Source organism: Zerene cesonia, chromosome 12 (genome assembly GCF_012273895.1).
Source record: "Zerene cesonia ecotype Mississippi chromosome 12, Zerene_cesonia_1.1, whole genome shotgun sequence".
Taxonomy (NCBI): Eukaryota; Metazoa; Arthropoda; class Insecta; order Lepidoptera; family Pieridae; genus Zerene; species Zerene cesonia.
The window spans coordinates 3,022,301-3,036,233 of record NC_052113.1 but is presented as its reverse complement, the minus strand read 5'-3'; the positions used below and the strand labels follow the sequence as shown (position 1 = coordinate 3,036,233).

Below are 13,933 nucleotides of genomic sequence, written 5' to 3'. Positions count from 1 at the left end.
TTTGCGCGGCCGGGATAAAGAGCATCCCCCGTACTGTCATCTGCATAGCAATGAATGTTACTGATTTGCAACAGATCAGTGGTTATAGTATTATGTTATCTATGGTTAAACCTACTATTGTTTTATCACCATATAGAATTTTCACGAAATCAGCTCAGAAGTAAAAACAGAAAAAACTTCTAACCATTGTTTCAGGCTATAAAACATCCATATTGCAAAACAATATGAATGTTTTATAAATATTCAATGTAAAGAAATGGCGAGCTTTTGTGCTTCCTACTGTTTTATTACATGTTAGATGATTTTTTTTTGCGTTATCTCTACGTCGTTTAATTTATGTCTATCTATACTAAAATAATCATCATTATAGAATTGTCGTGGAGACTGGAACTGGTTACTTTTCGTTTATTTAAGTATATTCATATCCTTTCCTCAGTTATACACAAAAGAAAGAATCTTTTATTTATCATTACTGTTCTAAAGTTGAATTTGATTAAAATCGTAGGTATTTAGTTCTGTCGATACCGTAGCATCCAGGCAAAACTACGGTTTTTCGATGAACGATTAAATAAACGAGTAAATCAAACACTCAATAGAGATAGATAGGCAATCTTGATCTTATCTCTCTAGGAAAAGAATTTCTTTACATTTACTGGTACTGATTTTCCGTTTAAGTGTGCATATAACATTAGGTACATTGTTTTATGTAACCGAAACTAGTTCCGTAAACCGAAGTATCACTCATAAATAAAATAAAATTAAACACACGCTAAAACCGCTTTCATCATCAGCCCATATATGTTCCCACTGCTGGGACACAGACCTCCTATGAGGGTTCAGGCCATAATCCACCACGCTGGCCAAGTGCGGGTTGGCAGATGTCACATGTCGTCAAACTTTTGATTCTCGGACATGCCGGTTTCCTCACGATGTTATCCTTCACCGTTTTAAGCAGTGGTGATGTTATCTACATGCGCAGATAAATTGGAAAATCAATTTATTTCCTGCACGCTCACCCGGTCCCGAACCCCGACTTATCGATTTTGAAGTCCGAGGTTCTCATCACTGAGCCACCATTGCTTTTTGTTTTACTCGTGTAAAAACCGCTTTACTCGTGTAATACTTGTATAAAAAGCCTTATCTTGTATAGATTAATAAATTTGATAATCTATGTCTGTACAAAACATCATGCGGATCTGGTCATCTTATTTATTTATAAAAGGATTACAATTCACATTCATCCATAGGCTCGAGCAAAAAAACTAAATAATTTATTGAAATAACTTTAATTTTAAAACTATAATTAACATCACAGCACCCAACCTTTATCCACACACAATATATTTACAGTATCATATTATCTGTTTCAACAAAACCACTTTATTCCTCATTTAGTTATTTAGTTCGTAAGAATCGTCAGTACATCCTCTAGATTGTATTACAATAATTTTAGTAATAAATGTTGATAGAATTTCTTAACAAAGAGTATACCATATTATTTTTATATATTATGAGATCGGCACTCGTCTTATAAAAGAATTTGTTACTTTAGTGCATATTTGTTGCACCTTTGCACCATTAAAAAAAACAACAATTCAATTGTCTGCATATGCATGAATAATAATTCATACTCTTTGCATGTAGTTTACTACATCAAATGGTAGTTGGTATGTTTATCTGCGGTATTTTAGAAACCGTCTATGCTGCCGATTCGTCTATGGTCTGTCTGTGGAATAAAGAAGCCATCGGTATCACGGACTGCCGCGATCATTGCTGCAAAACCTGCCGTTGGGCCGAGACTTGATGTGGCATGTCCTCTGGCACGCAGAGAAGCTATTACTTCCTAAAAAATAATGACACTTGTGAGACAGTGGTTAGGTTTTGAAATATTCTGCTCAGTTCATGTTGAACAAAACCAATGTTAGAAATATAGTCTCTCCGAGTTGAATCTAGTGTTGAGTGACATAATATGCTTAAATGGAACAGAAATAAATTACTTGTATAAAATGTTTTTAAAATATTGTTTGATGTTGTGCTAAAATTTAAGGATTTTATATGTTCATAGAACTTACTGGATCAAATGCTTCTTCGTATTCTACTTCCATAGGAATCAGTTGATGGTGTAAACGTGGACTCTGCATGACGGCTGGTAAATATTTACCCTCGATGAGCGTGTGCATTGTTATCTGTAAAAGAATTTAAATTTGTCATTATTATCGTTTTCCCACATTAGCCCACATGTGTTCGAACTGTAGAAATACAGGCTGCTTATGAGGGTTTGGGCCATAATTCATTACACTGCACCATTGCAGATTAGCAGATGTCAAATGCAGCCGAAAATTTGATTATTGGACATCCTGGTTTTCTCATGATATTTACTTCACCTAGAGGTATTGGATAAAGATAAGGTATATGGCTAAAAATAAAAAAAAAAACAATTTATTTTTCTCGCTTTAAAAATAATTGGTTTGATATCTAAGGTCCTATTCACTGCGACACCGTAGAGTTCAGTTTCAAGTAAGAGATTACTTAAAAAAACGTAATCCCGCCTTTGCATGTTCTGTGGCACAAAATAGCAGAACTAGCTATTGAAGATGGCATAAAAAAGCTCCAAATTACTTTTTTTTCCCAACCCTTGTAAGTCTGTTTAGATTCTATATCTGTTTTTGTTGGTCTCACTTTAGATTACTGAAATTACCCCGCAATCCTCAAATACCTTAAAGAAAATATTACGTATTTACCAGCGCAACTTGCGTGGTTATTTTCGTGCCACCAGCCGCGCCGAGTATCAAGTCCACAGTCTCATTGTTCCGCAGTACAATACTGGGAACCATAGAGCTGAGCGGCTGCAGTCCTGGCGCTAACATGTTCGCGGGCGAAGGCGGCATGCCGTACACTGATTGCTGCTGCGGTATAGCGAAGTCGTCCATTTCGTTGTTCAACATAATGCCCAGGCTCTGTGAACGCCGCTGTGAGCCCCAGCTGTTTAAAAAAGAGTAAATTCATAGTCAAAACATTGTATATGTTGTTTTTTGTTTCTATTAAAAATTACTGTTAGGTAGCGCTTTTGAATACCAAAAATGGAGAATAGAATAGTAATTTCGATGTATGTATAATATAATATATAGTTTGTTAATTAATGTAAGTAGTGTTTAAATACTTTTATTAAAACATCAAACAGAAGTTTTTTTTTCAGAATAAATGCGTATAATACCTATATGCGATATATTTTGTCTTTTGATTTTTTTTTATTTCAAGTACATTTGTATATGAAATTTGAGCGTGCATGATCACGTTGTAACGATATACTCACATGAAGTTGATAGTACTAGTAGCGGACACCGCGCTGCCGTCAGGCGCCACGACTATGATGTGTGCCGTCCCGTGGTCATCGGCGCCTTCAAACATCGCGCCATAGTGCCGCCAGTCCGAGAATGTTCTAGTATCGTCCACTTCCTGTCTGTGGGACCTCGCCCATTCAGGAGTTGACAGATTACGTTGTAGCTACGAAAATTACTGTTATTTGATTATTGTATTTAGTAATTTATGTATTTAGGTAAATGTTGTACTAAATTCTAAACTGCTTAATATAAACGAATACATTTTTCTTTTTATATTGTTACAACAATAATTGTGCATGAATAATTTTTATTCATGGTTTTCTTGATATTTTAATAATCATGCTTTCATATCATTAACTTACATTAATGCCTGATAGGCATTTAAAAAATCATGTTTATGTTATGCTATATCATTTTCTCCATCTGTTTATGTATATATCCAATACGCACATTGAATAATAATGAATGTCAAATTAAGTAGCAAAATTCTGGTCCGGTTCTGAATATTTTGTAACCAGACCTATCACTTTTATGTAAGTATGTCATCAAGGCTCGAGGCTACACTGAGATTGTAAATTGCATTTATCACGGTGTGGCTAACATAATTAATACATCGTTACTGATGTATTTTGAGAAAATTATTGGACGTGTTTCGTCACAAATATGTAGGTTTATAATGTACTATCGTTGGTTACTGGAGATCGTTTTTACCAATTGTCCTTCAGCTTTATTAGTTGAGGCGTAGGAAATATCTTCACATTAGTAATATAAGTTATAAGCAATGTTTGGATGAATGAAAGAGAGTTGGCTGGATTCTTCAAAATACGGGCATGTATTATACACGCTGTTTATTACGGCGTATGTAATTTACTAATGGGGTATGGGATATACATATATTTCACTGCACCATTTCCTTTATGGACAAGTAGGTGATTTGATTTGACAGCCTTCTGTGTCCTGCCAGACTTGGACCTTTTTCTTTGCGTCCCCACCAGGAATCGAATCGAACCCAGGACCCAACCAAGATCAATACATGGATGCACGGGTGAAAATTATAGTAAATAAAAACCTCACCTCCATGATGTCGAACGGTAAAGGGTTAGAGCGTGAAGGGTCGCCGAGGCCGGTTCGCCGCGCGTACGCGTATTTGAAGGTCTCGACTATGCGGTGCCAGTAGAGGTTGCTGTCTGTAGGCACGTCGGTGCCGGGCCCGACCCAGTCGTTCAGCATGTTCAGAATGAAAGCCAGCACGGACCCGGAGCCGGGCAGCGGCACCGAGAATAGGGTGTGCTCGCCTGATAGTTGCACGGCGATCGGATCTTGCCATTCTACCCTGCAACCATATAAGCCCCCCTATGATTATCTGATTGTATCTACTTATATCCGGATATAGTAGCAAGTTGTTCATACAGTACCTACAAATTTCTTCTATTTTTAAGAGTGCGTAAGAGAGGGTAAGTATCGAAATGGTTTAATTTATGATGCGCGATAAGGTTTATCGTTTTTTGTAATTCACCAAATTTTATCAGTCTCATTTTCACTCAAATTATCAGTGAATTTAAAATTATCATCCCACGTGGTTAATGCGCAATCACAACGAAGCAAAAATAAAAATATTGCTATTAACGTTTGTCAATTCATATCAATCCAAGGAATATGATGAAAGAATTTACAAATCACATACCGGTAGTTCCTGAGGTCGTCTTCTGTGACGATGCCACCAAAGCCTTCTATGTCGCGCACGAGGGCCGCTGTAAGGGTGCCGTTGTGAATCGCCTCCGGGCCCTCCTCTGCGATGATGTCGAGTGTACGCGCCAGGGTTGGTTCGCGGATTTTGTCCCCAATATTCCACACTTCTCCCGTTGCTGGATTCACGTATACTTCCCTGAAATAATAAGTCTCGATTAGCATAATTTTTATTTGTTACATAAAAAAAATATATATGCTTATGCATTTAAACTAAAGATGTTTTGTAAATTATATCAATGTAAAGAGAGATAAAGAATATCTCACACCCTTTTAGCAGAGTAAGGCTAGTAAACATTGTGTAAAATTTTTTTAAATAATCATTAAGAACTGAACTTAATAAACTTCTTAATACCTCAAAGAAGGCTCTGCGTGTATTCGCGCGCTGTGCGTTTTCAGCACGCGAGCCATGTATTCGCTGACTTGATGGCCGTTGCGGGCGAGGTCTGCTGCCGGCTTCACGAGCTCCCGCCAAGGTAGACGGCCGTACTCCCGATACAATGCGCCGTAGCCTCGCAGCTCGCCTGGCACGGCTACTGCGAGCCCCCCGACCGTTGAAGATGCGTTCGCGAACATGTCTTCGTGCGTCGCTGCTGGTGCTCGTTCCCTGGCGTTCAGTACTCGAACTCGTTTCGATGGCGCGTCGTAGACCGTTGCTAGGAAGCCGCCGCCCAGACCCATGCATTGCGCGCATCCTAGACCTTCGCAGAATAACGTTGCGATCGCGGCGTCCACCGCTGACCCATCTCTTTCCAATATACTCCTATAACAATTTGTTTTCTATTTTACATTTGGACAAACGCATTCATGATGATATTCTTACGAGTTACAGCGAAAGGTTTAAATACAATTCTAATGACTGTATATTCTTGTTAATATTATGATAATGTTAATGTTATTGTACATACTAATATAATAAATGCGAAAGTTTGTAAGGATGTGTGTATGTTTGTTATTGTTACTCTTTCACGCAAAAACTACTGAACCAATTGCAATGAAATTTGGTATGTAGATAACTGGACAACTGGAATAACACATAAGCAACTTTTTATCCCGATATTCTTACGTGATACAGACTTACGCGGGTGAAACCGCGGGGCGCAGCTTGTACATAAAGTCGATTAACAATTAATATTGGAATGTACGTAAGTATTTTATAAGTATGTGTCAATTATAAACTTAATAGTCAATGTGCATATTTAAAAAAAATTCAAAGAATTTCCTAATTATAATGTGTTCTAATGGTTATTTATAAGCTTCAATAAATTCTAACGCTATAACCACTGGTTGGAATAGTCAATTACGAATAGCTGTTAGCTTGAAAGTTTGTGATATAATAAATTTGAAGTGACAATAATACTTAAATTTAACTCAATCAAACAATTTATACAATTTTCAAATCTGTGTTAGCTACAGCATCAACAATTTAACAAACGTTCGTGTTACTGATATTTACCGTGTTTATAGTTCACAATTTGCTCACACGCTACAACTAGTAAATTGCGGTACGATCTAGTATTTTTTAAATATTATATTAGCAATCAGCTAAGTATATAATAGACTAGAAGTCCGCCACGGCTTCGCTCGTGGCCACATATATAGTGCACTCTGGGGTCACGTACATATCCAAAGGTGAAAGAATTTTTAAAACCGGTTCAGTAGTTTTGCGATTAGCGCGTACAAACAAACAAAAATAGCTTTTTATTATCAGATATGTCATAGATATATGTTAATTATTAAAATCGTAAAAACAACACGATTTTTATTAATAATTGTAATAACGAATAATTGTTAATTTTCTTGTGTGTAAAAGAGGCAAACACGGTGTCACCTCACATGGTTTTATTTGAATTTGATTTAAATAACCAAATAATACGCATATTGTAAAATGTGTTCGCCAATGTATGTTAAACAGGTGTACATTTTCCACGTTAAATAATATTTTCTAAAGAATATGCCTAAGTTAACGTAGGTATGATGGTAAGTTTTACATATCGACATCGAGAATTTACTACATACGTAAAAATATATTTTCTGCATTTACACCTCAAAGATTTAGACAGTTGCCGTAAGTACAATACTAATATTAAGATCGTAATTTTATTAGCATTTGTGATAGCTTAGGGCGAATGCGCCCTCAGTTATATAAACATATTCTGTTGGAACATTTTTATTCAAAACGCCATGAAATGTGAAGTCTACTATTACATCAGTTTCAACCAACTCACCGTCCAACAGAAGCACATTCAACGCCATTGGCAGCGACGACGGCCCGGGGGAAGCGCGCGTGGTGGCTGGTCCACGGCTGCAGTACCAGCACTGCCACCAGCGCGCCAACCACCAGCGCTGCCAACACGCTGCCTACTAACAACCAACGCGACCTGTTCAACAAATACATCACAAATACTATAATTCTCGGACAAAATAAGTCAGCATATAAACGACCGATTCGTATTAATTACTGGAACATCACTGTTGATAAAAATGTAAATCAGTTCCCCATTATTACTCAAATATTTACTTTCTTTTTTTTTGCAGATTAGTTGGAAGTGGTTTATAAACCGGATGGACAGTGGATACATATGCGCTAGCGTGTCGGGTTACATAATGTTAGTAGTTTTTAAATCCCTTGTAGCTCAATTTGTTTTTAATTTAGGTATAAGTATTTTTCTTGACAAGCCTATGCTTGTTAGAAACCTATGTTGGGTTCGCTAAATTATGTGTATTTAAGATTTTATTCACATGTTTAAATTCCATCGAAATAATGTTACATAAAATGTACTATTAAAACATCGTAAAAATGTATGTAGGTATCAGAGTAAAATCAATAGCCAAGACAAAGGTAATTGCTAATTATCATAGATATAAGATAAGTACACACTTTTATATACGTCACGATTTTTTTCTATTCAAATACGTATCCACATTACTATAACTGTCGCATAGTTTTCATGATTCAGAAAGTAAGAAAATTGTCTCAAAATGAATAAAAAAGTAAAAATACTGTATTTTTGAAAAATTTTGCATGTAACGATGAGAGCCAAATAAGGCTTTTGTAAATGTCAAATAGTAAACTTCATCATTGCGTTATGACAGAGGCATATTTTTTCTTTCTCCCTACAAGTTTTTATATAATTATTTTTAAAAAGTTAGGATAAGTTTAAAGATATAATCCATCGAAAATTTTTTTTCGTTGAAGTATGCTATCTTTTTCCTCAGAATTATCCTCAACATTTAGTTGCAGAACAAAGTAATGATAGGTAATAAGTATTTGCGCAGCTAGACTGTATGTCTGGTTTAAACACATTATCTACTTCTTCAACAGTTGTATTTAATGACTAGCTTTGTCCTGTACTATTGTAATTTACTGAGTGACTGATTCGATTGTTTTGTTGTCATCTCTCACTATTGTAAAACATGCAAATCTGAGCCGAGCATATGCGTGATAATAAAAAAATCCGGAAATTGGGATGTAAATTTCTGCGGAGGTGATTAGTCTCAAGGAAAAGTTTTTGTTATGAGAGCAGAAACGAACCCTAATCCCTCTCAGCTCTCGCTTTACTTTTATTTTATTTTTCTTTTTAGTTTATGTCATTGTTGAATAATACCAATAGCGTATAGTATTATATTATTATTAAATGTGGTATAGCTTTCTCTCAGTTAAGAACATCATCACTTCCGGAGATAATAATATTCCGTATGTTCACAAAAAATTATCATATATTATAAGTATTAGTAGTTATATATTAGTATGCGAAGAGCAGAATAGAAAGTACATCCACTTGTGTTTGGACACCTTATTTTAACGCTATAATGCCTCAGGCGCATTCTACTTGCCGCTTTTGTTTTAATGTTTTAAAGATAAAAAATTATAAAAGAACTGAAATAGTGCATATGCATTTACTTTTGTTTAATGTTTCTGTATATGGAATTATATTGTTAATGGGTGAATCAATGAAAAATATTTTATTTATTATATATATAAAGACATTCACAGGAAGTAGACTTCCCTGTGTCCACGTAGGGATAATGATCTTTTGATCTAAGTGAAAATGTATTAAACTTGGAAACTCACGATCACTTAAATATCACCTACATAATCTTATTGTTGAATCTCAAGGAATAAAATTGCATATAAAACGTGGAGCCAGTACAATTTTTAATTTTTAGGAATCTTTATACATATAAAGCGTAAAACAGGACCCTATTCCTTAGACTTCGCTGTCCGCCTGCCTGTCTATCCGTACGTCTGTTAACACGCTGTAGATATCTCATGTAGCATGATAGCGTGACAGCTGAAATTTTCAGACATTAAGTATTTCTGTTGCTGTTAACAACAAATAAAATCATCGAGGTTAAGCAACTCCACTCGGTCGGCACGGTCATAAATAAGAAGCGTGACCAATCTTTTTTTGCAATTGCTTTTAAGCTTATTTGTATTGTATACTTAAGATTTATTTTTCTTCGTAGTATTTTTTCTACATACTAGGTAATATGAATTGTCATTTACAATACATATTAGGTACATACTATAAAATAATTTAATGGTATTTTATTACTATTAATTTCTCCATTAAGGAGTAGGGCGCATTTCATAATCAAGATACTGTCATAACCTGCGTTATAGAATATACCGCAAATATATCTTCATATTCATTTAAATGTAATGAAAGTAAAGTAATTTATGTGTTGAAACCTATTTATCTCACATATTGTTGAGAGGATAATAGAAGTTACCATCATTACATTGTATCAAAAGCAAGCAATATTGTGCCACATTTGTTGATGTCACAAATGTAAATGTTTCTTTATCACTAAAATACGGTTTAGCGTAAATGTTAATACCTGCATTATATGAACCTCATATCTTTACGATTCTCCTGTTATCATCATGACAAATAAAATGAAATAACATTTCCCTTATCCTAGAGCTTTATTAAAATGAGTTAGAGTAGCAATTACCTAATTTAATAACTGATAAGAATAATATATATTCTTTCATGAATTTCAAAAAATTGCTCAGTACACAAAAATTAAAGTATTAAAATATAGATATCTTATCTGTTTTGCATTGTTGTTTGTAAACGTTTTTGATGCAGCAACCTATATAAAATATGGAAGTCTGGGGTTCCATCACTGTTACGATCTATGAATTTCGCCCAGAACTTTATAAAAACGATACCTTATTTAACATTTTTACGAATGATTAATTTCATATTTTGAATTAAAGTTTTCATTTCATGAATGTAATCTTATTTAATTATACTCAGAAACAATGCAATAGGTAAAAAATTATAATTTCTTATTGAATATTTAATTAAAACGGTTTATTGCCAGTTAAGAACAAAAAACACACGTTCAGTAGAATTTTCTTTAACTTCAATCAATATCTAAAGAAAAAACTGTTCCTTAATAAATTCCAGGTTGTCCACTAGGAGTTAGTCTAGGACTGCTAATTTGAATTAAACAGCCTTGACACATATTTAAATTCGACAGTAGAACAATAGGTAATGGGGTCAATGAATTGTGAATATGAATTACGAAATAATGCGACCAATCCTTTTTGTTTCATCTATAATATAATTAAAACGTATATACTTGAAGGTGTTTACTCTAATTTAACTATAAGTTATACCTGTCACGTTAAGCTTGGTGGAAAAAATGATGAGGAATGTCTAAGATGCATTATATTTTTTGGTATACTACCTGTACCTATCATTTAAACGAAGAGCCGGACGAAATACGACAAAGAAGAGTGATACATTGACCAAAATAAGGATGTTTCTTTTCATTTATATGAAAAATATATACTTAACATAATTCTAATGCACAGTAAAAACTAAAGGTAATTGCAATTCAATTACGTCGCAAAAAATGCTGACAAATTTCGTACACGTGCTAACGTCGTAATTGGATTACTAAATACGTATCTTCTACTAAGCATATGAAATATAGGCACATTATTATTTATTATCTAGATTAATGATAATTGATCACGGAAATACATATCTAATAAAAACAATTAATTATATTATGTATCATACTTAAACATTTTTAATATTTAAGGCATACTTACTATTATTGTTATAAAAAATAAAAGAGTAGGTATAATAAATATTCCCGTTTTATGAGAAAGTTTGTGCTTTTTCAATCGTTTTAATAATTTTAGTAATATAAGGACAGTTGTTTAAATGTTTAAATATCGATTTATGCATACTGAAGAATGTTGCCAAACTTGTTATTTTTTAAGTTCTGGTTGCAAACGGAAATTTTTACCAGTGATGATTAATGTGTTATTGGTCATAATAAAAAAGACACAAGACAAGAATAAAAAAAGTTTAATATGACTACGTCCTTAACCAATAATGCAAAATTCAAATGATCTTTTTTGTCTAGAAATACTTATATCAAATATAAAAAAATACCATTCGATAAGTATATACCGTCCAAGCTATAAATCGACATCTATCGATTTTATTTAATTTTAGAAACTGTGAATCAAAAATCTACTTAAGTTCGTAAGTTCCTTATAGTCTTTATATCCTGGCGTTGGCTAAAATGAAGTCTTATTTATGGAATATGATATATCATCAATCTTTCTCTGTTTTCGAGTATGGTTGGAGGTGTTTAAGGTCTTTAACTTTTTAGCGGTTGTTATGTTTCGATTTTCTACACGGACCTAAAAACTATTATCCGATATTTGTTTATGTTTTAACTAGTAGAAGTAATTCTGAGCGATACGTTCTATGTTTTTTTTTTATCACCGATTAATTGATGCTGAAATAGGCCAAGTAGTAAATATTGTACAAGTCGCAAAAGTATACGTTTTGATAACGATTCGACACTAACAATATTTGACACTAAAAAATATTTTACCCAACGTATGATGACTTCGTAAAAATATAATAATGATTAAATCATTTAGCTGATATTGTATACTATTGTTTTATGGATACTGTTGCAATAAACTATTTGTGTGCAAAATTAATTTATTCCGCATTTGTAGAAATAATAAATTAATGACAATTTCTTTAGAAAATACAAGTCGACTCATAAAATACAATATTAATCATGATAAACCTTATGAAACTGGTTTTCATTTTATTGTCCCTCATACAAGTTTTTTTTTATATAATATCGTAAAAAACGAGATGAGGTACTAGAGGAAATAAATGTTTAGTGAAATAAAACAAGGGCTGAACCGATTTTGAAGGATTTGTTAACAGATAGACATATTGTATACAACCTGGAGTAATATAGTTTTCTTGTCTGAACATATGAGTATTCCTGACCAGCTGATGCAGCGGCAGCGAGCGGTTGAGAATTATTGTCCTAAATTAGTTAAGAATCAATTTTATCTATTTTATTTATCTCAAATTGTATCTTTTGCTATCAATGAAGAATCTTAAGGACGTAAGCATTTTACCTACTACGTTGTATTTGAGAATTACCTACCTGCATTATCACATTTTCATATATCGCAGTACACTCATAAATATATGTTAAGCGAATATTCACGTATCTCACCTTAACATTTTCCTAATGGCACGACAACTACTATCAAATGGTGCGCACTGACTGCGCAAGCGTTTAGTTTTTAGAAGGCCACTTCGTTGCGTATAGGTACAAGAACCATTAGCTAGAATTCTGCCTATAAATGAATGTCAGCCACCTTATTATTTAATTCATTGCTGTGACAATACCTCGTGTTTGTTTGAAGATATGAATTCATGTTTGACTTGGGTATACTAACAGCTTATATTTTATTGAAGAGCCACCAAATATAAAGCACGGAAAACATACGGCAGGTTTGTAGTTACTTAGTTTTTATTGGTGTCAAAGTTTCAAACGAACACTTTTTTTTGTTTTTGCCATATTCTCAGAATATGGCAAAATCGTCATCATTTTTATATCAGTAATACCTTCTTAAGTTCTTCATATTTCACAGTTTTAGTTAAATTTTCTGTTGGAATTTTCGGTTATTTACCTATTAATGTAATTTTGTAGTATGCATACCTACACGAATTACTCAGAAGTCAGAACTAATACTAGAAATTTAATAGAAAAAAATCTTTTGTATTTTATAAAGTAAGCAGTAGGTTTATAACCTAAAGAAAGAAAATATATTTCCTTCTGAAAATAAAAATAATAAATAAATGTTTTTTTAAGTTTCCTGTACAATTTTTGTTGAAGAGTAATAATAAATAAAAATAAATAAACAATGTCATGTCTATACAGATACGAATTTACAATAATTATAACGAAAAGGCTCAGTATTTGGTGAAAACAATGACGTAAAGGTCAATGCTTTAAATGCTGTTTTTTAGCCATAGCATGCAGTTACACCACGAGTACAATATATAATATATATGTACAAATTGAGGTATTTAACTATACATTAGTTCAGACGATAGAAATGAAGTTATTATAAAAAAAATATATTTATAGAGGTGTCCCGCCGATAGTAAAATGCTCAACGGAACTTTAAAGTTTATAGGGGATGTAGGTATAGACTAAGATGAAAAAAAGCTTAAAAGAAAACGGGACAATATAATATTATGTTGTTATTGGTATGATTCATCGAAACATCTTATTCTCAATATAATAAATTTGATAACAATCAATTATATTAATTACATACTTAAGTTCATTCTAATATTATAAATGTGAAAGCAACTGTCTTAATGAAATTGATTATTATATAGAGAGAACCTTAGAAAAGGACATAGTTTTTATCGCGAAATAGAGGCTTCATAAGGTCGGTTTTGAGGGACGAAAATTAGTATGAATTCTCCGCCGGCGTCAGGGTACCATAAATCAAATAAATAAAAACTCATCTAGGTATA

General features: G+C 33.3%; 1 protein-coding gene across 2 annotated transcripts; it reads right to left on the bottom strand.

The window, feature by feature from the left end:
* Positions 1–1,493: 1,493 nt before the first annotated feature.
* Positions 1,494–12,700, bottom strand: LOC119830741 (glutathione hydrolase 1 proenzyme-like). 2 transcript variants are annotated; one of them, XM_038353865.1, is made up of 9 exons: positions 12,615–12,700; positions 7,316–7,468; positions 5,443–5,850; positions 5,026–5,226; positions 4,416–4,674; positions 3,314–3,504; positions 2,742–2,982; positions 2,073–2,186; positions 1,494–1,843 (listed from the first exon to the last, which is right to left on the bottom strand). In XM_038353865.1, exons 1-9 carry the CDS (start codon positions 12,620–12,622, stop codon positions 1,688–1,690), a joined length of 1,731 nt encoding a protein of 576 aa, XP_038209793.1. In that variant the 5' UTR covers positions 12,623–12,700; the 3' UTR covers positions 1,494–1,687. The 2 variants fall into 2 exon arrangements, with proteins under 2 accessions (XP_038209793.1, XP_038209792.1); XM_038353864.1 differs by lacking the exon at positions 12,615–12,700 and having other exon boundaries at positions 7,316–7,485.
* Between the last annotated feature and the right edge of the window lie 1,233 nt (positions 12,701–13,933).